We start from the raw sequence: 25,264 nt of genomic DNA on the forward strand, positions 1-25,264 counted from the left end.
TGTGCATCTTCAAACCACAGGACACTGCGTTAATACAGCATTAAAGCTTCCATCTATTTCAGATACCTCAAGGCAAATGTTTCCATCTATATGTCACTTCATCATCATAGATGTAGCTTTAGATTTTATAATTGATTTGTTTCAACTAAAAAGGCAGGTACAAATATCCCAGATTGAGTCCATTTGTCGATTAAAAGTAATTACAATTTAAATGTGTTCATTAAATTTCAGTAAAACATTTTTAGATGAGCAAAGACAGTCAGTGTTTGTTATTAATATTATCCTGGTGTTGACAGGTGATATGAAAATAAAGATCTTTTAAGAAGTGATGTGGTAGTTTGATTTGGTATGAACTGATATCCATGTACCCAGTCCAATCGAAGTCAATGGTCTATAAAAGGAGAGAAGATACATGATGTCCTTATACTGTACATGCTCATATACACTGTGGTTTATACTTAACATCTGACAGGATGTATTTGGTCCTCTCAGTACAGACAATAATGCTACTTTTTCTCTCTTCTCAACTGATGCTGATTCACAAAAAATGTCTAATGCTGGAAAAAAATTATATTTTCCATATTTAGTGTATCCTATTGACATATCTACAAAGAAGAGATGCATGTAGTTACTTGGGACATCATCAATAGAGGATGTTTGATTTTTTTTTTTATCTTAAAAAACAAAACAAACCCAAAACAACCAAAAAGCAAAAACAAAGCATTTTCCATTCCTTTAAGTGAGGAGATGAAAAACACTATAGGTAGATGAAAATAAATCAGTCGGTGGATAATCAGCGGGTAAAGATGATCAGTTCATTTTACAGTACAAACATCAAAAATAAGTCTGGAGGAGTACCACCTTAGTGTGACTCTGTTGAAGACCAACGCACGGTTAACCATCTCCTGCCCACAGGGGGACACAATCAAAACTCGAACATGTCATTTTGTTTCTTCGCCAGCTTGGCCACCTCCTGCCGGATAGCCTGCACGAGCGCAGAGGTGGAGAGACTGCTCAGGGGCATGCTGTCCATGTCCTTCACCACCTGGGGCAGGCTTTGCTGGGATGCTGTGCTAGTGGCAACGGCAGGCTGCTCCAGTGCCTGGTTGTACTCCAGGGGTAGCCTGGTGGGGCTGCCCTGCGGGTAGCGCGGATGAGGAAAAGCCTCTACATACCCAGGGAGGGGCACCTGGAAAACAGGGTAGATGTGAAATCAGTAATACAGCAACTTCATAGAATTACTACCCACAAAAATAATGGCTGCCAATTAGATCATTAGGATATGCGATAGTTTTGCTGAGTGAACATTTTCTCTTGCACCGCTACTCTAGAAATAATTAAATGGGTGATAAGGGAAAATATACACAGTTGTATCTGAGGAAACAATCATTATAAATAAACCAAAAGGGAAAGTAATGAGTGTGGAGATCTACACATATATGACACTGAAATGGATTTTGGTTCAAACTGCGTTTGAACTCCAAAAATGGACTAATTTTGGATGCCGATACAAAATCTTTATACGTGCCAGGTTTATATGACAAGAAATGGGAAAAAAGGAAAATAGGAGTTCATTTAGGAAATGTGCTCAACTACCCCGGTATTTTGCTGTGTCCACTCAACGGCAGCCATAAATTCAGTTCAGCAAATGGTTTCTAAATGACACTGGTTCTGCAAAAAGACACTGCGTGAAAGCATCTGGTTGAAACAGGCAAACAGACAGGGAAAAAAGAGAACAGTTCATACAAACAAGGAGAGTCCAGTGCAGGGGAGGGGAGGGAGGGTCACATGGGTAATAACAGATCTGACAGGACGAATGGAACCCGTGTTTTTTTTTTTTTCATGAAAAACAGAGGAGAAGGTACAAAGATGCTAAAAGAGTATATTTCCCTCATGATGTTTCTAATGCTTAGGTTTTTTTCCCTGCTGCAGTGCTTTTGCTCACTTTCTGGCTCCATGGGGTGACCATCATTTGTGTGGAAAAACATCCTTATGACCAGGAGGTGAGAGTGAAGTTGAGGACTACAACAATCTACAATAATTAAAACATTATTTACAGTTTTACTATTCTGTACTCATTTTTTCAGTTTAAAGCTATAGAATTAAATTGTCCGGGTCGCAGCATCAGAAGCTTCTTTACTGTTTATAGCAGTGTTATAACCTGTTTATGGTCTGGATCTGGCCTTAATGTTTCATGAGTAGTCACTTTAATAAGTTTATTTTAAAGTCTTAATTGTTAGGGCGAAGAGTTGTTGGGGGCACTGTGACAAATGTTTGAAAACTGGGACTGTCCCAGTTTAACCAAGACATCTGTTCACATTATTCTGCCACTATATATTGCTCAGCTTCAGTAGTTTATGTATTTAGGGCTGGGTGATTCCTAAACAAGAAATATGGGCTTCCTTACAGAGTCTGCCCACTGTGGCGGTACATCTTCAGGCTCAGGTGGATAGGACATCCAAGAGGGACTATGGTAGGAGGTGGGCGGTGTGGAGACAAAGTATTCTGAGTAGCCCGGCCTGGAGGCTGGGATGGCGTAGACAGCTGTTATTGGGTTTCCTGTAGGCAAGAGAAGAGAGAGTGATGAATATATTTTTTCAAAGTCACTGATGAATGCATGTCAGATGATAACTTAATTTAACATTTTTATTCCAAAAGTTTTATTTTTGACAGAATATTACGATTTTTGAAATATGAATGTTGGCACAAAGGCAAAGCACACCATGATGGGCACTTTAAAATACAAAGTCATCTCCTCATATGCTTACCTGAGTAGTTTGACACAGGCTGCTCTGCAGTGATAGATGGTAGTGCTGCTCTAGTGGTTAGCCCATATGGGTTGTTGTCATGTTGACTTTGCATTTCAGTGACAGATGTCTCTGAACTCCTTCCCTTAGGCCCCAAGTCAGAAGTGGAACTAAGTTGGGAGGAGATGGGGGAGGAATAAATAGGAGTGCTGCAATACCACACCAGTGTCACTAGATGGCAGATGTTTTCCATGTAAAAAAAAAAGTGAGTCCCTCATTAACATTCTTTCCATCTCTCAATGCACTAGTTCAATATTCAAATTTATACAATACTGAATAACACAGAATAAATGTTGAATATCTGATGGGTTTTGGGATGCTACAGACTAAGTGTGTATGCTTCTGCCTGTCTGCATCTGTGTGCGTGTGTGTGTGCATGTTTGTCTTGCTCGGCCTTACCGTCTTAAGGAGGTCCCAGGAGGAGGTCCAGTGCGAGGTGGTAAAGGGGGAGGAGAACCTATGGCCATCTCAGGGAGCTGGGTGAAGCGAAAGGCCTTAAACAGATAGTGAAAGGTATTTAAGGTTACAGAGAGTCTATCATAGTTCCTAAGAGAAGGGAAATAATGTTAGCCCACTTACTGGTTTAGGCAGGCTGCACTGATACACGTCTGCACCGTAAGATGGTACCCACTGCAGGCCTCCCCGTCCACAGCTCATCGTGCCTGGAGCACTGGTCACCACATCTGCATAGGGGAGGGGAGGCGGTGCAGGGTTGTAGTGGTCAGGAGGGGGTTGCTGTTGGTGGTGGTGGTGAGACTGCCTTCCGGAGGTGGACTGTCCCCCAGAAGCCAGGCTGAATGCTTCCTCCAGCAGCAGGTGCATCTGCTGTCGCACTTCATCAATGGACGGCTGTGAGCTCAGAGTGGATGTCTCTGAGTGGCCTTTCAAGCCCCGGCCATACATGTATCCCCGCGGCCCCATTAGACGGTCAACATTCGTCTCTTCAATCAACTCAGGCTCCGTCTGAAACATACGAACCCATTCACAATTCAAACTCAACACACATCTTCAAACTTTGACTTGCTAATACATCTGAACAGCGTGATCTATTTCATAACAACATTTGCAAGTGATCAGATTTATAGGGAAACACAGCAACAAACAATGCTGGGTCTGTTATACATATAGGAACAAAATGATATGAAATTGCAAAATTTCATGCTACTTGTGTGGCCATTGCCTTGTATGGATGAATCTGTGGCAGTGGCATGTTCTCATTTACACCTGGATCAAACATCAGAAAATTTTACACCTCTTCTCATTGAACTGGCGGGATATTAACAGGCTCAGCCTGGGAAAGGCGGAAAATGGCAAATTCTATAATATTTTCTGTCATTTTCTCAGTGGGTTGTTGACAGGGCTACAGCAGTTTCTGAGGAGAAGTCAGTTGAACGAGTTTGATCCAGCAGTGTTACTGCTTTGTCACAGTAGGTTCAGCAACAGAACCAGTTTGCCTCAGTGAGAGGAAACCTACACTTTTCTGCACTTATAAACAGGTCAACAATGCTTAAAGAAGTTATTGGAGGTCTTTTGTATATGTGCTAATGTTATTTTGTATCTTCCTTGTCTGTTTCTCTTTTCTTATCTCCATTATATTTGTATTCAATACAACCATTCTCAATTCACCTGCTACTTCATTCCTTCTTTCACATGCCTTCCTCACACCTTCCTCTTTTTTCATGTCCTCTTCTTTTGCCCCCTCTCCCAATCCCTGTTTCCATTCATCCAGTTCTTGTATCCAGTGATAAATTAACATGAGTGGAGGCTGCCCCACTTCCTGTGCGAATAGAGGGTAGCCACCGGAGACCTTGCGTAGTGCACCTCATAAATCAGCCCCCCCTGCAACATGAAACGATGGAGACTTGCATCTGCAGAGATGGGCCCTGCAGCTACACTGGTCCCCCTGTAATCAACACGGCCAGGAGTTCTGAAAGTGGACCATGTAGCTTCTACTGACTATTGTGCCACATTTCTCACGGAGCTGAGGAGTTGGATACACTGAGTGTTCAGCCCCATCGAGAGTCATAACAATGGGGGGTTAGAACCAAGGAATTACTGCTTGTCTGGAAAATCTCAATTTGTTGAGCCTGTCAAGAGCTTGCCGTTAATTAATTTGTTAGGTTTGTCATGTTAAGACCTGTGGCAACAGTTGTTTTTTTGCGATCAAATACACTAATAAGACAAACAAGATTTTATTTTTACAGCAGACATTTGACTTGCAATTGCAGAAAAAGCCCAGGATTGGAACTAATTTGTTCCATAGCAGTATCCCAGTAAGCCCGGCCAGTGACCCAGCATGCACAATACCAGAGCCAGTTACACTTTTGATTTTCTTGCTGTGACGGGTCAAAATGAAAAGCAGGTCAACAACAGTTCAGTAGAATATTTCTATCGTTGCTTGGAATAAGAACCCTCTTTAGGAATGGTCTGCTCGATGATTCTCTGGAGCTTACGTGCTCGTATTTGGACTTCATGATAGAAACATAGAGCCATAATGGAACAATAAAAAAGTGGAGACATAAACCAGCCATCTTGAGATGCATTATATCAAAACGACAGGACCTCATAAAATTTAACTCTTAATTATGAATGAACCACTTCTCTTTGCTGTGGCCCACTTGAAACCACACCTGGGCAGACTATGTCTGATTTCTAGCTCTGTTGGCACACTGTGTCTTAAATAGGGTAATAAGGCACAGATTTAGCACCGACAACCTCTGATTGATGATGAGCCTTTTCTATTTTTAAATTCCATCTCAGAAAAGTAAAAGAGCAATGTCAGATTTTTTTTAATTGCCATTTGAATTTGGTAAAATCATGTAAATAAATAGATGTGTTATTAGTAAAGTACATCCCTAACACACAATCAATAAAACATTAAAAAAAACTTTAAAATGTTTTTTACAAGAGTAACTATTGCAAGTACATCACTTGTGCATTAGCACTCTAAATGAATAGTATAAATTACCTAAAATTGTTTAAAAATGTTCTTTGTCAGTGTCAGTGCTACTTTTTCAAAAATGGTAAACATCTGCATTTTGCCAGAACAGTGCCTGTGGATGATGACACGTGACTCACATCATAGCCACTGTTGCGGATGCCTCTCCTGGGTCTCTCCCTCATAACAAGCAGGTCCATCTCTGTTCCTCCAGGACTGGGACTGCTCAGACTCTGTCTGCTGCGATACGCCGTTTGCCCTACCTGGGAGTGCCTGCCAATTAGAGTGAGGAGTGCATTCAGTACAAGTCAGACCTGGGGTACTTAAGTTAAAACATTTCAATTATTTTCATTTCAGTTTCAGTGTGCCTGCAGTGTCAGGGAGTGCAAGGTGGAGGAAAAGTCTGGTACAATGAACCTTCTCAACTTCATTGTGCCAGACAGTATGTATACGGTTGGGAGAGGTATTTGATTCCTGTTTCAGAAAGTTACAGAAATTGAGATACACACAATCTCATAAGGATATTGACTGAAAGAGCTGTGTAAATATTTCAGATGATCTTTCTAAATGTTACGTCAGATGCCAGATGTGAGACTAGCCTTTAGGAGTTTTCACAGTGAAGTGCAACAGTGGTAATGTAGTAGAACAAAACAACAATGTACAATCATTGACTGGGGGCAAAGTACATATCAGCAAACATGCTCTGACATGGTCTTTTCAGCTGGAGAAATGTACTGCATGTTGTTGGTGTAGCTAATCAGCCACACACTAATTTCGGCAGCAAATAGCTGCTAAAATCCTTATCTTGCTCACCAGGGTGGGATATAAACCCAGCCACACAACCCTTTACTAGCGCACAAGCCCAAATTCAGAAGTTGTTTTCTGTTTTAAGTGCAGCTGGTTTGGGTGTATGATAATCCGGTGTGGAAAAGACTATTCACACACTTGACCCAAATCTGTTATATCCAAAGACCGTCCATCTTTGTCTGCATCTCTAAAGCAGAACCAGCATAGTGGACCAACTGACACCCTGCCAATCCTCTTATCTCCATTATGGAAGCTCAGGACTTGGATCAAACTAATCAGACAAACCTGATGGGTCTCTCACTGCCCACTAAGACGGGATAATGACAACATTAGAGGGGACAGTTTCACTTATCTGTAAGCTAATTAGACAAGGCAGGGGTCAGCAGTTACGGATAACTGCCCATGGTGAGAAGCCCAATCAGCCAATATCACGGCTGTTCAAACTGTGTCCTTGTATGAGAAACCTCCTCACAACCTTCAACAAGCATGGATTTTCTTTTCTGTATACACCCAGTCAAACCCAGGTTCCACTTGCTTTCCCATTCTCCCCTCACCTCCTGTGAGACTTGACATAAGTGGAACCTCGCTCATCATCAGGCTCCAGTGGTCTGCCATGCTCACCAGCTGCCCTCTCATGACTGTGCCTCTGTCTCTGCGCCAAGGCTCGACCGCTGCTGCTGCCGTCAGTGGAGGGGAAGTCATAATAGCCCTTCCTCTTAGCCTTCAGTCTCAGTTTGTTCCTGTAGTGCTCAATGTCTGACTTCTGCTTCAGAACCAAGTTCACCTGTAGAGAGGAACGAGCGCAGCAGGATGCAAGGGAACAAGTGGAGATCAGAATGGAACCAGACACAAGGTTCTTCGTGCTGTGCCTGGTATGGTCCCGCTTTGAGTGTTTGTGAGAATAAAAAGCTCTAAAAATGTTACTGTTACGCAACAATCACAGTCAGACAGAGTGAAATTTTATTTATTTATTACTTTAAATAATATTAAAGTTTTATAAAAGTTCATATTTATTACTGTATTGTATGTTGTGTTTTTAAGCCGTGGGTCCGAAGACAATTTCATTATCTTGAATAATGACAATAAAGATACTCTGACTCTGACTCTGAAAACATCTCTATTATTTTCATGTTCATTATATGGATTCAAAATTACAGAATGCAGAATATATGTATTTTTTAAAACGTGCTCTGTGTAATTTTAATGAACCAACTGTTTTCAGCTAAATATACTGTCCACTTCAAACTATTGAGAAAAACAAGGGCAAAACATGAATACAGAAAATTCATATGTGAAACAGCTAAAATAGGTCCAACTTTGACATTGATATTGCTCATAATAAAAAGCTTACAAAGAAAATATGTTTACGGGACCTTTAAGAGAAGTGTGCACATGTTTGTTTGTGTCTATATTTGTGTCTACAGGTCAATCTGTGTGTCTCTACAACTGGATGTGTGCAAGTGCATCACCTCTCCATTGACAACGGCTGAGTCCTGGCTGCGGTCAGACGATGCAGGGTGTGAGTAGTTGGGCTGAGCCACCATGGGCTTTATGGAAATGAGCTGCAGTGAGCCAGAGGAGGAGTCATATGGATCTGAAGAACAGAGAGGGAGTTCACTCACAAAGAAACTACAAATACCTCTAATCATTACACTGTCAGTCAAAGAGGAACAAACTGTCACAATCCCTCTTTGTCTCTGTGTCTACCCCCCCTCCCCCCCCTCCTTGTTCTCATCACCTTGTCTCTCTGTAGCTGACACTGTGGGATTATGTCAAACATCAGTCGTTTGCATCAGCAAATGAAGTGGTGGACGGAGACAATAGATCACAGAGATAGCTTCGGCTTCCAAGGTTGTGGCAATGCATCTCTGTGATAGATGGAAGGAACTGACTTTGCACTTTTATTCCTCATCTGACATCAGACAAAACTGGATTCAGTTCGAGTTTCCCTTAACTCAGCTGATGAATTATTCAAATCCAGCCATTAAGAAAATCATAATCTCGAGAGCGCAATCCAATTTATAAGCAGAGTATTTTAAATTGATTAATTTAACTCACACCCACCACATGTGGAACAGTTATTTTCAGTGGACAAGAATAGAACAGAAAATAATTCAATGTGTGAAAAGCTGTTACTTAGAGGAGCATGTGAGGCTTCATATGGCCTTTCTGCATCTTTTATTTCACTCAGTGTGTGTGTATGTGTTTTTGCTGGTGTGTCACAGCATCCACTACTCTGACATACTGTATCATGTCAGCAGAGTGTCTGTCTCATGTATATTCATCAGGTCCATCTATGCTTATTGCTGAGTGGCTACCTTTCTGTCTTAAAAAAAAATAAAAAGCTGCACTGCCTTTCTCTTCAGTACCTGCATGCACGAGAAACTGACACATTTGGAGAAGTTTGTCATGCAGGAGGCGGGAGGAACTGGCAAAGATTTTTTTGGCATTTGTGACACACCTGACCTTGCCTTTAGAAGAAGCAGGAGAATAAATTATTTGTATTTGCATCACCGTGTGACTCTCACCATCCCTCTTGTGCGTCTCCTCCTTTGTCAGTTTCTGCTGCGCTGTGACTTTCGGCACTGTCAAGCCCCTGCTGGAATTCAGCTTCTCTGATTCGTTGCTGATGACGGAACCGTCCTCACTCGGCAACTTGCTGCAAGTAACCATAGCAACAGGAAAGGCGGTGAGCTCTCGGGAAGCTGGGCACGCAGCCAGGTTATGTCATCCTCTCCTTTAACAACCTCACCTTCCCTCTCCCCCTCTCCCCAGCCAGAGTCCAGTGAACATGATAAATTATTGTTTTTGTTTTTTTGTTTTTCGCGTAATGAAAAACTGTGTATTCATACTGAGCCCATCACTGCACACAGCCCGTCTTCAGAGAAAAACAGTCAAATTGAGACCAGTCAGTCCTTTGTGTTCAGCCTCTCTTAATTGATACAGACTGACATCAAATTGTCACGAACTGGCCATACTTCAAAATTAATGCTAATAATGTTGATGAATTGTCTTGCTGGGTGATACTATGTGTGTCTTTGTGTGTATATCTTCATGTCTGCATTTGTCAACTTGCGCACTTTTGTGTTCAAGTGTCTTTACCATACAGTAAATGCACTGTGGACATACTGTGTTTCAATCAAATCAGTGTGAGCTCACATCCTGGGTGAAGCAAGACTGGTCCTTTAATTGGATAAACAATTGCTTTAGCCAATTCTTGTTTCACTAGCTTCAAACACTGTACTGTAGTTGGAATTAGAGCTGATCAAGCAGCGGCTCAGAGGACCACGAGGCTGACAGTGACATCAAAGCGCCGTGGTCTATCCCCTAATTGTCTGGTAAAAATGATAACAGCAAAGAGAAACAGTGGTACAGCGGCTGCCCTCCTCAGCTCTCTTGGAGGCAGCGCTGCAGAGAGAGCCAGCTCCATGCAACAGTCACAGGCTTGGAAAAAGATGCATAGATGTGTTTAAGTTAATTGAGGTGTACAGAAAACGTTTACACTGAGTGTTTGAGTGAGAGTGTGTTTGATCCTTTCCTGGTGCTCAGAGGCTGACACATGAGTGCCCATGGGCGTATCGGAAGAGATGTCATTTCGAACATGCAGTACAACAGGTGAATGACAGATTTCACTTTCACTCTGATGTCAACAAGAACTGTGGACCTGCCTGAATGAATGCAGCACAGGCTCATCTGTCAATGTTAGCATCAAAGGGCTAAAATCATGTTTGTACTTGCACACTAGCTAAGACATACGTATGCTAAATAGCTGCAATAAAGATAAATCTATTACTACATTCTTCGTCTCTCACTGGAAAATCACACTGACTGTTCTTAAAGTTCCAAGTAAAACTGAGGCTAAAAATACTTGATGCATGCTTAGTTGGTAGAACTGTTTAAAGAGGCACGTCGTTACACTCAAACACTCATGATAGTTCACTGATTGATTTGACATGCATCTGTTGGGCTTAAAGCATTTTCATTGAGTATTTTTCATCTCATCATGAAAATCTGGGGAATCCATCTTTGTGCAAGGACTTATTTTTTGAAAAATGTTCTACACACTACTGTGTATAATCCCTTGAGTTTTGTGTATGATGTTACTATCTCTTTATGTGATCTGTACTTAATGGCAAAGCAGGGAAGACATGTATCTGGCTGAAAAACTGAGAAATGCTAATGAATGATTTCATCTTCAGACTCTATCTCATTAAAAGATAGGAACCTTTAAAAGACCAACAGTTTGATAAATAACAAATTAAAAACTTTTGCTGCCCCAGAAGGCTTCAAAATCATTACTAGAAGTCCATAGATTCCCTATTTGTCAAACAAATTTTATTGGATCTCATTATCCTGCATCACTTTGAAAAATTATGCCCTTTTGCTTATACTCGATTTAATAATTTAACATTGTAATTAATCCCAGATACACCGGCACCGACTGTCAGATGAAGAAAACGGTTAATTTCACCTGCCCATACAGCGAGCTCTGTTAATGGCTGCCTATCGTTCAGCATCAGGGTAGAATGAGGATAGACAATATAGGGCTGGAGGGATTTGTGTTTTATCATCCTGTCTCTCTGTATGTGACCCAGGAGCTTTCTGACAGAGCAGTGGTGCAATCCTTGCCATAACACACACACACACACACACACACACACACACACACACTGTAAACTGCACTTTGGATGGTTGCCATTAGTCTCTGTTGATCGAGATTTTTGAATAAACTATCACCTGAATGTCAACATGTTAACTGAGACACATAGAGCTATGCTTGGCCTTTCCTCTGTGCTCATCTTGAAGTTTTCATCTTTTGTCAAATCATTGTTAAAGCAGAAGTAAGCGATCCGGTCGTTTTCGCTAATGCTGCGTTCCAGGCAGGCTTTTGAAATCGTAAATTACAGCTTCAAGTCACAACTTACGACTTTGTAGCGTTTCAGGCAACCCACTCATGTTTTTCCGACCTGTTTTACCAGTGAAAGTCACTATAACGGCCACTCGTAACTTCCGACCTGTGAACTCGTACCAGATCAAACTGATACAACTTCACAGGTCGGAAAAACAGGAGTTACGAGTTTCATTGAACGCACCATAACAGTCCTCGTCCCTACGTCGCCACATTCACGGTGTCCCTTGGCTGCACACACAGCCCTGCATGCCGTTCTCTCTCCTCATTGGATAAAAACTGTAGGATACGATAAATGTTTTCTCCTCGGCTCAGAGCAGAGCAGAGGGACTGACAGACCCGTGTTTCGGTCCAAACACTCTATGTAAGTGATTGCTGTCGGAAGATATAACTATTTAAGACTTATATTAACACAAATATATCACTTACTTCTGCTTTAAGAATCTTAGAATATAATGCAAACAATAACTGCAGTATTATCATAGTACATATTTTCCTTACACAAAAAATGAGGAGAGAATTGAATTTTCACTTCAACTGTAAATGCACTTCTCTACACAAACTTTGATCACCTACATTTTTATCCAGAATAAAGTATGTACTTAAGGGATTTGTTCAGTCAGCTATGTCCTCTGTTTGGCTGGTGAAATATGAAATGGTTGTAGTTAATAAAGTTTTTTTTTTGTTGGCGATAGGGATAACAGCATAAGGAGGTGAATATGCATAGAGATAATGATACCTTTTGTGTCTGTCAGCAGTGAGGCTTTTCTTGTTGGCAGTTCCGTCTTGCTGCAGGGCCTTTTCTAGTGAAAGTGGCGTGTCCCGAATTTTCAGGGACATCACTAAGGTATCCTGACTGACAGGCAGGGTCTCTTCATCTCCTCCCTGTTGTCCCAGATGCTGCTTGGCATAGTCAAAACCCTGGACTGGCTGGTGGACAGGTTGCACGAAAGTGGAGAAAGACAAAAGAGGCTGCTCAAACAAGGCTGACTCCCTTCCACATACTTGGTGGTGAGAGAAGTCACTAAACAAAGAGATATACATTAGCCAACCAGAAGTGTCACATAGACAGACATTTCAAAATAGCTCAAAAGTATATCTTTTTAAGAGATGTCCAAAGGATTTAAGGAACTGAACTGGGATGACTGTGCTGCTCTGCCTTGAAATAGATAAGCATAGATTTAACTGAGGCCCTTTTTCATCCTCTTCCAAATTCTTGTCAAATAAATGACTCGCAGTGGGCGGTGACAAGATGAGATTTGCAGACTTTCACAGAAATCTAGTAATGAAGTTAAAATGTTAGAACGCATTAGAGGATAAGAGGGAGGAGGATGAGGACTCATGGTGTTATACCTAACATGTTCCTCTAGAAATATGTCCACGTCTTCACAGAGAAAGGTACAGAAGGGGCTAAAGGATTTTAACTCTTCACACACACACACACACACAGTATCCAGTTTCTCAGTTCACAAACTAAAACGTGTGCCACCGTAGCTGGTCTCAGAAGCAGAAGTTCTAAAAAGGATAAATGATGAAAGTGCTGACAGGCAGTGAGGCTGAGAAAAAAAAGGAGGTAGTGCAAGAGCCTCATTTAAATTTTAGGAGTCTCTATCTTTGAGCATAATCAGAAGTTTCCTAGATATTTACACGACTTATTAGAAAGAACTGATGATACACGCTACCTAAGATGTTGGTTTGTCAGGAGAAACCCAGGGGTTTTTTCATATTAGATTCAATTAAATTCTACTGTTGTTTTAACGTGATGAGACTCTGCAGGACCTTAGAGTCTCTGCAATACAGTAATAGCTGCTCTGAAACTACCACTGAAGTTGCCTTCGCTGTGTAATATAGAAGATTTTATGACTTTCTCTCTAATGATATCCCATAAATAAAGCAGTGGAACGTGTTGAGTGCTATGCTGCATTTTTATTATTCTACACTGATGTCTCACAGTGAACCTGCACACCGCATACAAAAAAACAACAGACATGGAGGTGGAGAGATAACTTTGATTAGAGCATTGTGACGTCCTTGATGCAACAATAATTGAAACAGTGTTCAATCTTCTCAACTCAAGACAAACAAGTGTCAGTACACACACGCATACACGCACTCATTCAGTTTGAAAAATAGATCTCCATAATAACCATTCTCTGTAAAGACTTCAAATTTGCTATCTGGAGACGACTATGAGAAGAATAGGTAATACCCGGCTTTCATCCAAGAAAATCTCATTCTGAAAGGTTTGTTTCTGCAAAGTGCTGTGTGTATCCTTACTTTTCATCAGCACAGCAGGATTTATTGAAATATATCAAAGGTGATGTCTGCACAGAATCCCATTCAAATCCTACTGTTGGCACAGCTAAGCCCTAAAGATGAAAACAGAGATCGGTAATGAGAGGATACAGAGAAAGGCAGATACCTGGTGATAATAGCCAACGTCTCTCCGATACGCCATCTGGAAGTGAGAGAAATAGAAATTATTTTAAACTGTGTGCGTGTGTAGTGTTCAAGTTTCAGGACTGTCTATCAAACTGACAATGCAATACAAGTCATACAGACACTATTACACAGATAATACTCAACATTACCCAGAAAACAAAACAAACTTTACTGTATGTTATGTCGGTAGCACTTTGTTTTCATTATTTCCTTCTTTTTTTTTGTTTTGGCTTTTTGGTTTTTGGTTGGAAATTAGCACATCATTTGCTACAAATTACAGAGAACACAGAGAATAAATTCTTAGACTGTTATTTTAGTTCAATTAGTTATGTTGACTTCATTATTCATTTGTAGGGGGACCGTCATGAAAGATATTGCTCCATTTAGATCATAAGAAATATCTAGTCATCATTCATAATTTAAAAACCTATTATTCTTCATAAATGTTGAATTGTTTGCTTGTTTATAGACATGCTTCAGATAACTTGATATCCTGTGTACCAATTTATCACCACTCTCTTTGCAATCAATAACTGGGAACATCTAACTGGGAAACTTCCAAGGAAACAATTTGGAATTTAATCAGAAAGTGTTACCTTCATCTGCACATGAAAATTTAACCTTGATCAGTGCACACTTTGCCCCCCTCTGTCACAGTACTGTTTCACATTGTGTAAAGCAAATCACAAATGTCTAATCTAAGGCTACCAGTAATAATAATAATTATTATTATACAGATTATGATTACAGTATGTTGATTTCCTGAATTATTCAGTTAATGGTTTTGTAATACACTGCCTGAAAGTGCAGAAATGGTCTATGATAATTTCACCCTAACCCTAACCCAAAATTCAAACATATTTAAACCGACTCAATCTAACAGAGGAAGCAAATTCTAATATTTGAAAAGCCTTAAAAATAAACAAAAAAAATGAATCAATTATCAAAACTGGGTTTTCATGATCATCATTTTGGCTCCAGTCAACAGGCAGGTACACAAAGAGAAAAGATGGATACCTTAGCTCGGGGGTTGAGGTTGCCAATGGCATCAGCTTTAAAGTCATTTTTATTCTTCCTGCATAGCACAGCTGTGATGATGATGATAATGAGTGTTACAACAGCGATGGGGGCCAACACTGCAGCGATTATCCAAAGGTTATTAGGAGGGTTCTTGACCACAGCTGAAAAAAAGAAAAACACATACTCAACACTATTCAACACACTAAATCACAACAGTTAGCCCATTGAGCGGCTCACTGGAAGCATTATATGCAGCCTGGAAGTATTATATGCAGCCTCTTTTTCATGCTCAAATATGCAGAAGCATCCCTCACACCCGCATTTAAGTGACAGAGAACACAGTTCAACCTGATATGCAGCGAGCCTGATTCAGCTATTGTACGCTACAACCTAAGAGAGAATGCAACATTTTCTCTCTCCTGCTCCCTCTTGACCAACTCTGTCTCTGTCTCTGTCTCTCCCTCTTCACATCGCAGTGAGCAGCGCTGCAGCCAAAACAAATAACGTCCTGCCGGGAGCATTTCAGGGAGATTAGAGAGCAAAGAGCTTTCTCAACCTTTTCTTCTTCTGCCTTCACCCCAGCACCAGTTCGGCTTTCGAAACTCAGCATGAGTCATGTGTTTTGCTTTGCATGTCTGTCTGTCAGTGTTTCTGTCTATTTGCCTACTTGTCAAATGGTAGACTTAACGCTGCGCTTACGTTCCGCTTGAAGCTGGACGAAGTAGCCCAGGGTGAGCGCCATAGTCTGAGAATCCACTGTGTTCAGGACCTTGGCAGCTGATGTGCCCGATAGAGGAACGCCGTTGTGCTGGACGTAGTAGGTCATCTCTGCCGGATTCTTCGAGCCTGACACCCTGCGGATGCTCACCATCTGATTGGGAATGAACAGCGATGGCATACACACAAAAGAGTCATCATCAGCTTCTTTTAAAAGCCTGGTTCACTGTAATGAAACTTTAATCTCAGAAAACCTGTATCCAGTCAGAGAGTCTCATTAGATAAAAAAAAACACATGGACAGCAGAGTGTACTTGTTTAATAAATCATTCAACCTCTGACTTGTTTTGATGATTAATTAGCAGATGATGAGCTGAGAAGCTTCCTAATTATGAGGGGCTGACCACAAGTAATCATACAAGCGTGTGCAAAAGTGCGAATCAAAGTGTACATCTCATGAAATATTCATATTGTAAGAAATACGCCAACAAAACTATTGGACTAATGCTTCAATTAGCCTTCAGACTGACATGCCAGGGCACTCAGGCAAAACATCAGAATGAGAACCTAAAATGACGGATTATTTTCTCTCTCTCTAACTCTGTGCATCCTAGACTGTTTGTTCTTGCAGAGAAACTCAGACCTGGCATTCCCTGAGGGCCGCCGTGCCAGTTTCTTACCTGCACAGTGTAGCTGCCTACAGTAGTGGCTCGTCTAAAACGGGTGCCCTGCTGGCCTGCCAACACAAACAACTCTGCCAGCCGTTGCTCCATTAAACTGGCAAAGCTTTGGTACTGTCCCTCCAGGCTGGCGTTATCCACATCCTGGATCACTGCAAATGTAGACGAAACGAAGAGGATGGCCAGATGGTTGTTAAAAGAGAAAATAAATTATTGGCTCGAAGAGCAAGCACAAACAAAGAAGGGATAGAGGCAGAACTAGAAATGTTTGTGTCTGATTGACAAAGACAGACTAAAGCATTTTCAGTTTGCATTTTGCAGTCTAGATCCATTAGCTGTAAATGTACAACATTACCATACAGTAGGTACATAACTGACAAGCTTCAATTCAAAAAGGCATTTTAAGACTGCATGGGCTGGGGCCCGTTCAAAACAAACTAGATCTTACAAAGGGCCAAACAATCACATCAGAAGTCCTAAAAATCAAATCACAATCTTTGAAAGCGCAATGACAATCCATGACATGAATTGTGATTGTTTTTGTTTTTTTAAATTCCTGTCCATAATGATCAAGACTCAAACAGGCATGTGGATTGCACTCTAAAAGCCACTGTTTTCAAAATGGTCTTAAATCCCTAGGTACAAATTTATATTCCAGCTCGATAAAATAGAATAGGAAGTTATCAGTCACCTTAACCATTGTTGGCTGCTTTTAAAGTTTTCTTTGAATGCTCCAAGGTGTCGGACACTGATAACCGTTTATGTTGTGAGATACAGACGACTGTATCGAAAGTGAAACGCATATTCCTTCAAATATAGTACTCCTCTTTAGATGGTTGAATAGATTTCTTCTTCAACCTCCGGAGGTTGTGAATGTGTTAACAGTCAACTTTGCTAGTTGATAGTGACTGTGCATAGCCAAACCACTGACACTCTACTGATGCTGAGTCATTTTTAGGCACCAGGCAGCTACTTATCTGCCGTGCAGCAAGCTGTCACTGAAATGTGTTTCACATATGTCATCCACGAAAGAGACCCTTCAAAAGAGACATGATAAAATCTGGCCAACTGGCTCAGCCATTTGGTAGGCAATCATTCTGTCATTGATTCACATTATTTAAGTAGACCGAGTGCAGTAGGTTTTGCAGCTTTTGCAGCTTGCAGTGCAGCTTGTTGTATTTTTCCACTGTGTGATTCTGTTGAGACCAACGGAGTGTTTTCAGCCTTCATGGTTTCATAGGAAGCTCATGTTCCTTAGTATTGAATCCATATGTAAGAGGAAAATTTTGTTATTGGCCATAAAAGCGCCATAAGCCAATGATGAATAAGGGGTTGGAAGCTCGTTTTGGAGCCACTCTGTCCAGCAGTGGTCAAACATCAGCCAATGCGGCTGTAATCTGTTCTGTTTTTTAACAGTTGAAAAGCAATAATCCTGGTTGTACATCTTGTTCAGTGTGACTAAATCCCATTATCTAGGGGATGACCTTGAACTGACTCGGCCTCTCATCGCAGTAAGTGCACAGACCATCCATTATATGTTATGAAAGTGTGGGTGCCTTTGAACACTGCTCCTGCCCTTCAGTCTGTGTAGTCATCCATGAGGCTCAGAAAGTAAATACTAAACAATAAACCACACAGGAGTCCTGTGCATATAATCACTTCTGTAAAAAGACACAGTTTAGATTATAAACAAAAGAACATGCATTATGTCTTGAAGTTTCCATAAATAGTGCCAAGCATGAAATTCGCAGCTGAATAGGTTCATTCCTGCCACACGCACTGTTCCAAGTGTTTTCTGTGCCATCAAGTAGCACAAAAAGAATTGCTTAAATTTGACAAGCTGTCAAACATGTACCGCTGGTGATTCATAAACAGATAATATGCTCACAGTTGCACAAGAGGACCAAACAAGGATTTTCTTCTCTTTTTTTACTGCAACATTATCAACGGACCAGAGGACATTTTTCATATGCATGCTTACCTGTGATCACCCAAAAGTCTCTTGTTGCAGTGGAGGTGTTCAGATTGTGATACTCCAATGCTGCAAAGACAAAGACAAAAACAAAAACATTATTGTCTGCCCAGACAAACTGAAATATTTCATCTTTGACACACAACCTCTTTTATGCATTATACTGTAGAGATTTTTTTTTCTAATCGCTTGGTTTTACTATGGCAAAAGAAAAGATCAAATAAAAAAGTGAAACTGAACATTATAAAAATAAACTCAGACAAAATGCAAAATGTTTGCTGGTCATCTTTTCACACTTCACTTGCACTTATATTTGGTTTTACACATTTGTTTTCATTTTACAGGGTCAGGGTCTTTCAGTCATTAGAATCTTTTATTCAATGAAATACAATCTGCAAACATGCACAAAAAATACAAAATCATAAAGAACAATAATAATAATTTTCACTGCTGCAACTGTGTGATTATCAGTCTAACAAGTGGTGCTCTCGCTGGCCAGACATTTTACTTTTGAGAATCCAGTGCTTGTAAATCCAGGCCAAGTACACAAACACTTCAGAAACCTTTCATGAAGAAGAGGGACGGTTTACACTTTGGCACATTTTGTGTGGTTGAGATCTCAGTTTAAAGCCTCGTTATCAGTGCGTGTCAGACACATACAGAAGCAAGGAGAGCTTTCAGCTGCCTGAGCTCTGGTTGTCTCTGTGTTCTCTTACATCTATTTCCTGCCTGATTACGCTCCTGTGCTGGAGGCTGGTGCAGTGTTTGGGGGAATGTTGTATCACTGGCCTGTGAAAGCAGACACACTACAGAAATGTACACTCAGGCATGACAGGAGAGAGGGGTGGAGAGGGGGGAGTCAGGGTGAGAGGAACAGTAAGGTCATTTAAAAGGCTGTCAGCAAAATCAGTATAATGCTATCTATACGTTTGAATCACAAGCCTCCTTATGTTGTGTGATGACAGTCCGGGGGATATGAAATAGAAGATTAGAATCTAGTTCACAGACAAAAAACTATTATTTAAAAGAAATTAGGTTTTGCAGCTGTAAAGTAGCCTATATGTGGTATTAAAAAGAAAAGAGACTTTGCCAACAGCCTCGCCTCACTTATTTTCAACCTGAGAGATATTGTTAAAAAGCAGAGGGGGAGTACACGGCCTGATCGCAGCAGTCCAGCCTACACAAACACCACGGGAAGGATGGAGTACGTGGTGCTACAAACAGGAGTGGTGTGAGATCCCGGGCCTTTTCTGTCAGAGTAGAGCCCAAGGTGGTATGAGAATCCCCCACTGTTAATTATTTACTGCGATAATTGGCTTTGAAGTGAGGAGGCCGCCACTGCCAACATATGCTCACACCTCCTGTGAACGGTGTAAAATCACTAATGGTGAGGGTACAAAACAAACACAGAAAAAAATCACTCACATACTCTCTGTCTGTCTTTTACCTCCTTTTCTTATTGGGTTTTACTTCAGTTTCTTCTTTATTAGAGTCTCTTTGTATCTTGTTGCTCCACTCTCCTCCCCTGTTCCCAAACCAAATCATCCTGCCTGCGGCTAACTTCACTTTCTAACTTAATTCAATCACAACACAAAGTGAACGTTAATTTAATGCTCACAAGTAGAGTTGCTATTCATCTTGTTTTAAACAGTGTGTGAACTGAAACTGCTATTGTGCCTCAGTGACACTGACGCTGCATCGCAATTCAGGTGCTGCATGTTTCTAGGGATCAAATTCAGCTGAGACATGCAGCCTTCTATACGTATCTTTGTCCTCAGTATCCCATCATCCACTGCAGGTTAGTAATGGAGCAGTGAGGCAGTCCACCTTCATCACATAAAGGAGGAATATTATATGACCACGTCTCATTTACCTGATTTTTTGGTACACTGACCTGTAAATCATATCTGTACCATTTACAAAGTCACTGCAGAGGGCAAACGACAAAGGCCAACCATAAACTCTAACTATTAAACTGCAATAATGAGCTACAAGATAAAAAAGTCTCAACTTTTATATTAAACTATGAATCGCATTGAACTTGGCTAAGTTTACTACTAGTATTAAGATAAGATTAACTTAATTAACCATTATGAAATTTGACATTTTCCTGTTGAAAGAACATTTGTGTTGAGGAGGGTACTAACACTATATTCCCTTGGGTCTAAGACAGATGTCTCATTGAGGAAGGAAATGTCAGTCTTGCACTTCAACACCATAACAGACCGATACCATCCGACCAGCACACTCCCTTCTGCACAGCGCTTGACTGAATGTGAACTTCTGGCTCTGAATTCAGCTAAAAGTGGCCCAGCAACGTACACTCTGGGAGGTGAGAGAAGATCCATAGTCCATTTACCCACTGGCTCAGCCGGTGCTTTAAAGAAAAAGTGATTTCAAGACTGCAGTCGGCCGGATGATAATAGAGGGAAACCCTGGGCTTAGTGCGTAGCTCAAGCAGCAACTCTGCCGTGATCCTGAGCATGATCTTGCAAAGCCAAGCCCTGTCTGGTCGAAGTCCAATACCAAAGACCAACGTCCAAAAGAGTAATTAAAGCACTGCAGCTGGTTTGAACCCATTGAAATTAAGTAAGCAAGGCTTATTTCTGCTTGAACAGAAACCTAACCAGAGATGCAATTCTCAGGCGTGGGCCTATTCAAATCATCCAGTCTAATGGCTGCCTGTCTCCTTGACCCAAAGTGTCTTTTTATAGATAGACACTTCCTTTAGCTTGATGAGACAGAGGTTTGGTTACAGAGAATTACATTATGCAAGACACTGAGGCCACTTTTATGCATGTATAACCTGCCACACTGTCCACCCAGGGGGCTGAGCATCAGCAGCACATTGGCAAAACAGCAGCAGGAGCTTCACTCCTCTATAAGTGCCAGCACACGATGCATTCAGGTTCCTGTGCACATTTGCAGATCAGCTACATTTTAGCAGTACAAAACACAACCAGTGTACATATACACATAAAACAGAAAAAATAGACTTAAGGCACAAAAATACATTTCAGGTCATGCCAGTAAAACATGAGGTGTGACATGGCCTGTGTGAAAAGCTGTATTGATTATGTAAGCGTATCTGTTCCATTTGATGTGCGTGCATTGCACTGAAAGATAACCCCTGTGAATACACCGACTGATCCACAGGAAAAAAAAACATTTACCTGCTTGTCCTATTGACTACTAGCCTATCTGTGGAGATTTCATGACATGTTGCATTTGTCTTGGCACATAATGGACTTGTTAAAGTGTCAGAACAATGACGGATAAAAGGCTCCTGGATGAAATACTCCACATGTTAAAGTTCCACGTCTTTGGTTCACACTAACTGCACAAGCAACAAACATGTCCAGAACGTCAAGTCTGGTCCCCCTTAGACATTGATCCTGACCCAGAAAATTTCCAGGCCATTTCTGGGTGAAACTCTGTCTAAAAGGAGCCTATATCCCCATAGCAGCTACAAGACCTCAGTTCTGTTGCTAAACTATTCTGAATGAACAAGGTCGAGCAAAAGTCCCCTTCAGGGAACAATAAAGTACCATAAAAATGATGTCTCATTATATGTCAGAGATCTGCATTTGCACTCTCACCCTCTACTGAGCATTTTATATATACAGTATATATACCATTCGCCAGTTACACTAGTGGTGATGGGACAGGCTGCACAACTGGGATTGCTGTTGAGACTTTCACTGATTCCCTGTCACTCTTCATTTGTTTTTCTCTCAGTATAACTCTAACACAGACGGAGCACCAGACTGAGCATGCCCTCAAAGGAGGCTGAGATGAAAGGCATGGGCTTAGTTGTGTCTTAGTTGCATCGACTATGTTTAAGTGGCTCAATCATTAAAAACAACTGGTCATAAAAACAGAACAGTCACAAACATCCAATTACAGAAAAACTGGATATCACTCAAGCTTAGTTATTGAATGACTGAATGTAAAGCCTCTTAGATAAAATCAGAAAGAAAAGTTGCAAGTTCTATGGTTGGATCAAATCTTGATTTCTGTGAATAAATCCAATCAGTAAATCGGCTAGTTTGTCCAAAGATGTGGATGAGATCTGAACACATGTGTTACAGAATGCAAATGTAAACTTACGCTCAGCAATGATAAGTGGTGGATAGAAGAGGAAGTAGCCCACCAGCTCGGCTGACAGCTGACCGAGGAGATTTGAGGCAGCGGTGCCGTTAAGGAAGACAGTGCCATTACTCACAGTGTAGACCAATGACACAGCAGGAGAGCCTGCTGCCTGAGTGACACTCAGCATCTGGGAAGAAAACAGAAAGAGTAAAAGTTCAGGGAAGGAAGAGAGCACAGAAGATCCAGGGTATAATCACAATGCTTGGGACTGAATAACTATAATGTGCAAATCTGAAAGATTAGGATAAATCTTGTGGAACAAGGTGAGGGCAGAAATTACATACAGTACATCAAGAAATCAATTACTGTCATGGATTAACAAATATTATGAAAATGATCAAGGAAGGCAACCACAGGAAATTGGCAAGGCATGAAAGAGTGCAGAAATACTGTAGTATCACATTTTTTCCTCCATGCAACAAATCAGGTTTAATATAGGGTGCACTTTAATGTGGCAGTTAATTAAAATTAAAACAAACGGCGCCCTCCTACACATCATTAATTTGCATTTGAGAAGCGGCTCTTGTTTGAAAAGCAAAGCCTGATGGGACAATTTTGCACAAATTGCACACAATTTGCATCGGTTTGTAGCTGCCAAATCACCAAAACACATGTTTATGTTGATGTGTATCAACATAAACAATGACACCAAAACATTTCACTGTACAAGTTTCACCTGTGGCATTAATATTAACATCAGAGCTTTGCCTTTGTAACAATGAGGGGAACATTTACACAGTGTTGTTGTAAGGCCGCATTTATTCAGTACCTGAACAGAAAGCCTGCTGCTCGAGCTGAGCACTTTGGCCTGTGCTTCTGAAAACACCTTCTCAAGCCTCTGTTCCATCATTTGAGAGAAACGACAAGACCGAGGATTATCACCAGGTCCCACAAACTGCAGCACTGAAACATTAAAGAATGAGCCGTTATAATAATGTCACTAGCCAAACTGTTTTTGTAAACCTTTTTTTATTACAGCTTAAATTCTGACTAGTCAGGCAGCATCCTTCTCTTCTAGTTTCTACTGAGATTGGCCCAATACACAATCACAGCAGGAACAAATAACTGTAAATCTCAAGCTGATCTTTGACTCATTTTTTTTCTTTCATCCAGACTGAACATTAGCTGACCTGTTTTCAGCTGGAAGCCAGGGGCAGCGCTGGATCTCCATAATGTAGCTGGGAGGGGCAGGGCTGTCACCATAGGGAGGTACTGTCGCAGGTCTGCAATCAGCTTATCACGGCCGTAGGACTCCAAGCCTTGCAGCACTACAGAGGGGGGGTAAACCATGTCCCCACCAGTCACGTGATAAGCCACTGTCATGTTGGGAGAGCCAAATACAGTCTCCACCTGAGAGAGTAAAGTATACAGATGAGAATTAGATATCTTTCCAATAGAGTTTTTTTTCTATGTTACCATGTTCAATCAATACATGACTGAGGAAAAAGTTAAAGTACCACCACAACATTTTTTGACCTTTAATTTAATTTTGAATTTAATTTGATTTGCTCATTACACTACCTGAAATATGTATATCATAAGTCTGTTAAATAATAAATGAATGTATTATATTGATACCCATATGAAAATTCAACTAATAAACCTAACTAAGAAAATTGAGAAAACCTGTGAACTTAACAACAATGAAACCAGAGTTAGTTTTCTAAGGCAAACTAGTTAATACCTCCTTTTACTATTATTTTAGATATTTGTCAGTTTTGTGACAATGATATGATTTTGGATTGAATTACCTGCCTAAAGAAGCATTAATAACTAGATTACAAGCTTTTTTATTTGTCTTGCAATTTGCCACATAGCCTAAAGACATTAAACCTTTTTTTCAACTTCACTGCTTTACTCCAGTCTGCTTTTGTGGGTCAGTACAGTATACTTGTGATTAATTTATTCATCCATAAAAGCATGCTAATCAGTGCTCCCATCTCTCTCAACCAATGCCCATTACTAAAACAAAATAATAAAGATTCACAAAATAATATTATGGGCAAAAACAAAATAAGTAGATGGACATTAAAATAAATTATTCCCATTTTATGTCCATACCAAGTATTGGGCCTAATGTTGTGTCTCTTGTGTTGGATAAAAGAGGTACCTCATCACACTGATGCAAAAATCATGCTAATCCAGCGCTGTCATAAAACTGTGATTTGCAGCACTGCAGATGTATTTGCATCATTACCTACAATACAACAACTGGTATTAAAATAACAATCACTGCTTTATAAATGATATGATGAAGGTGGTGTCATCCAGTGCTGCTGGTATCATGATGTCGACCACCTTCCAAATAACACTACAAGATTTAACAGTGGTTTTCCACCCTTTAGAAAGCCATTAAAGAAATGAATGATGACTGAAAAGCATTTAGCTGCTTCAGTTTCAAATACTTGTTTGTCAATTAATCACAAATGTTTTACATCATGAGTTGTTTCTTTTCATTTCTGGTGTTGTGCATGCCGGCTCAATGTCACACTGTCTTGACTTACTGTGACGCTGGAACAGAGCAGAACCAATGTTAATGTTATTAGTAACACTACTCTGAGAAGTCAAAAAGTTTGCTGTGAACCAGGTCTGAAGGAAGCTTCAAGTTTATTATTCTCACACCACATTGGAATATAAAGAAACCATGAAAAGATATGAGTAGTTCAACAGAAAAGACACATTTATGTTCTAGTCCTTCAGTGTGGAATCTAAAGGTACTGCCAGCAAATAAGCTGAATGGCAAGATATTGACTTGCTTTGCAGTAATGAAGCACTCTACAGTGTATTGTGACTATTTGCTAATGAGAGTATAAGGAACAAG

General features: G+C 40.7%; 1 protein-coding gene across 3 annotated transcripts in view; it reads right to left on the minus strand.

Moving 5' to 3' along the window:
• Positions 1-379: 379 nt before the first annotated feature.
• kiaa1549lb (KIAA1549-like b) overlaps positions 380-25,264 on the minus strand; it is a 54,778-nt gene continuing 29,893 nt past the window's right edge. For 2 of the 3 annotated variants that reach the window (XM_085762895.1, XM_085762906.1), the window contains exons 5-22: positions 23,574-23,793; positions 23,213-23,346; positions 22,402-22,570; positions 18,301-18,360; positions 16,320-16,471; positions 15,623-15,794; positions 14,921-15,084; positions 13,884-13,919; positions 12,201-12,391; positions 9,081-9,211; positions 8,022-8,146; positions 7,107-7,336; positions 5,886-6,018; positions 3,387-3,770; positions 3,207-3,301; positions 2,769-2,917; positions 2,408-2,559; positions 380-1,189 (exon numbers count right to left, since the gene is read on the minus strand). In XM_085762895.1, coding sequence (XP_085619021.1) covers positions 926-1,189; positions 2,408-2,559; positions 2,769-2,917; positions 3,207-3,301; positions 3,387-3,770; positions 5,886-6,018; positions 7,107-7,336; positions 8,022-8,146; positions 9,081-9,211; positions 12,201-12,391; positions 13,884-13,919; positions 14,921-15,084; positions 15,623-15,794; positions 16,320-16,471; positions 18,301-18,360; positions 22,402-22,570; positions 23,213-23,346; positions 23,574-23,793 — 2,961 coding nt within the window. In that variant the 3' untranslated portion in view covers positions 380-925. Of the gene's footprint in view, positions 1,190-1,596; positions 1,672-2,407; positions 2,560-2,768; positions 2,918-3,206; positions 3,302-3,386; positions 3,771-5,885; positions 6,019-7,106; positions 7,337-8,021; positions 8,147-9,080; positions 9,212-12,200; positions 12,392-13,883; positions 13,920-14,920; positions 15,085-15,622; positions 15,795-16,319; positions 16,472-18,300; positions 18,361-22,401; positions 22,571-23,212; positions 23,347-23,573; positions 23,794-25,264 lie in introns of all 3 variants that reach the window. The other variant, XM_085762917.1, reaches the window with a different exon arrangement.

This window comes from Trachurus japonicus, chromosome 3 (genome assembly GCF_045865225.1).
Source record: "Trachurus japonicus isolate A0001 chromosome 3, Traja_1.0".
NCBI classification, from domain to species: Eukaryota; Metazoa; Chordata; class Actinopteri; order Carangiformes; family Carangidae; genus Trachurus; species Trachurus japonicus.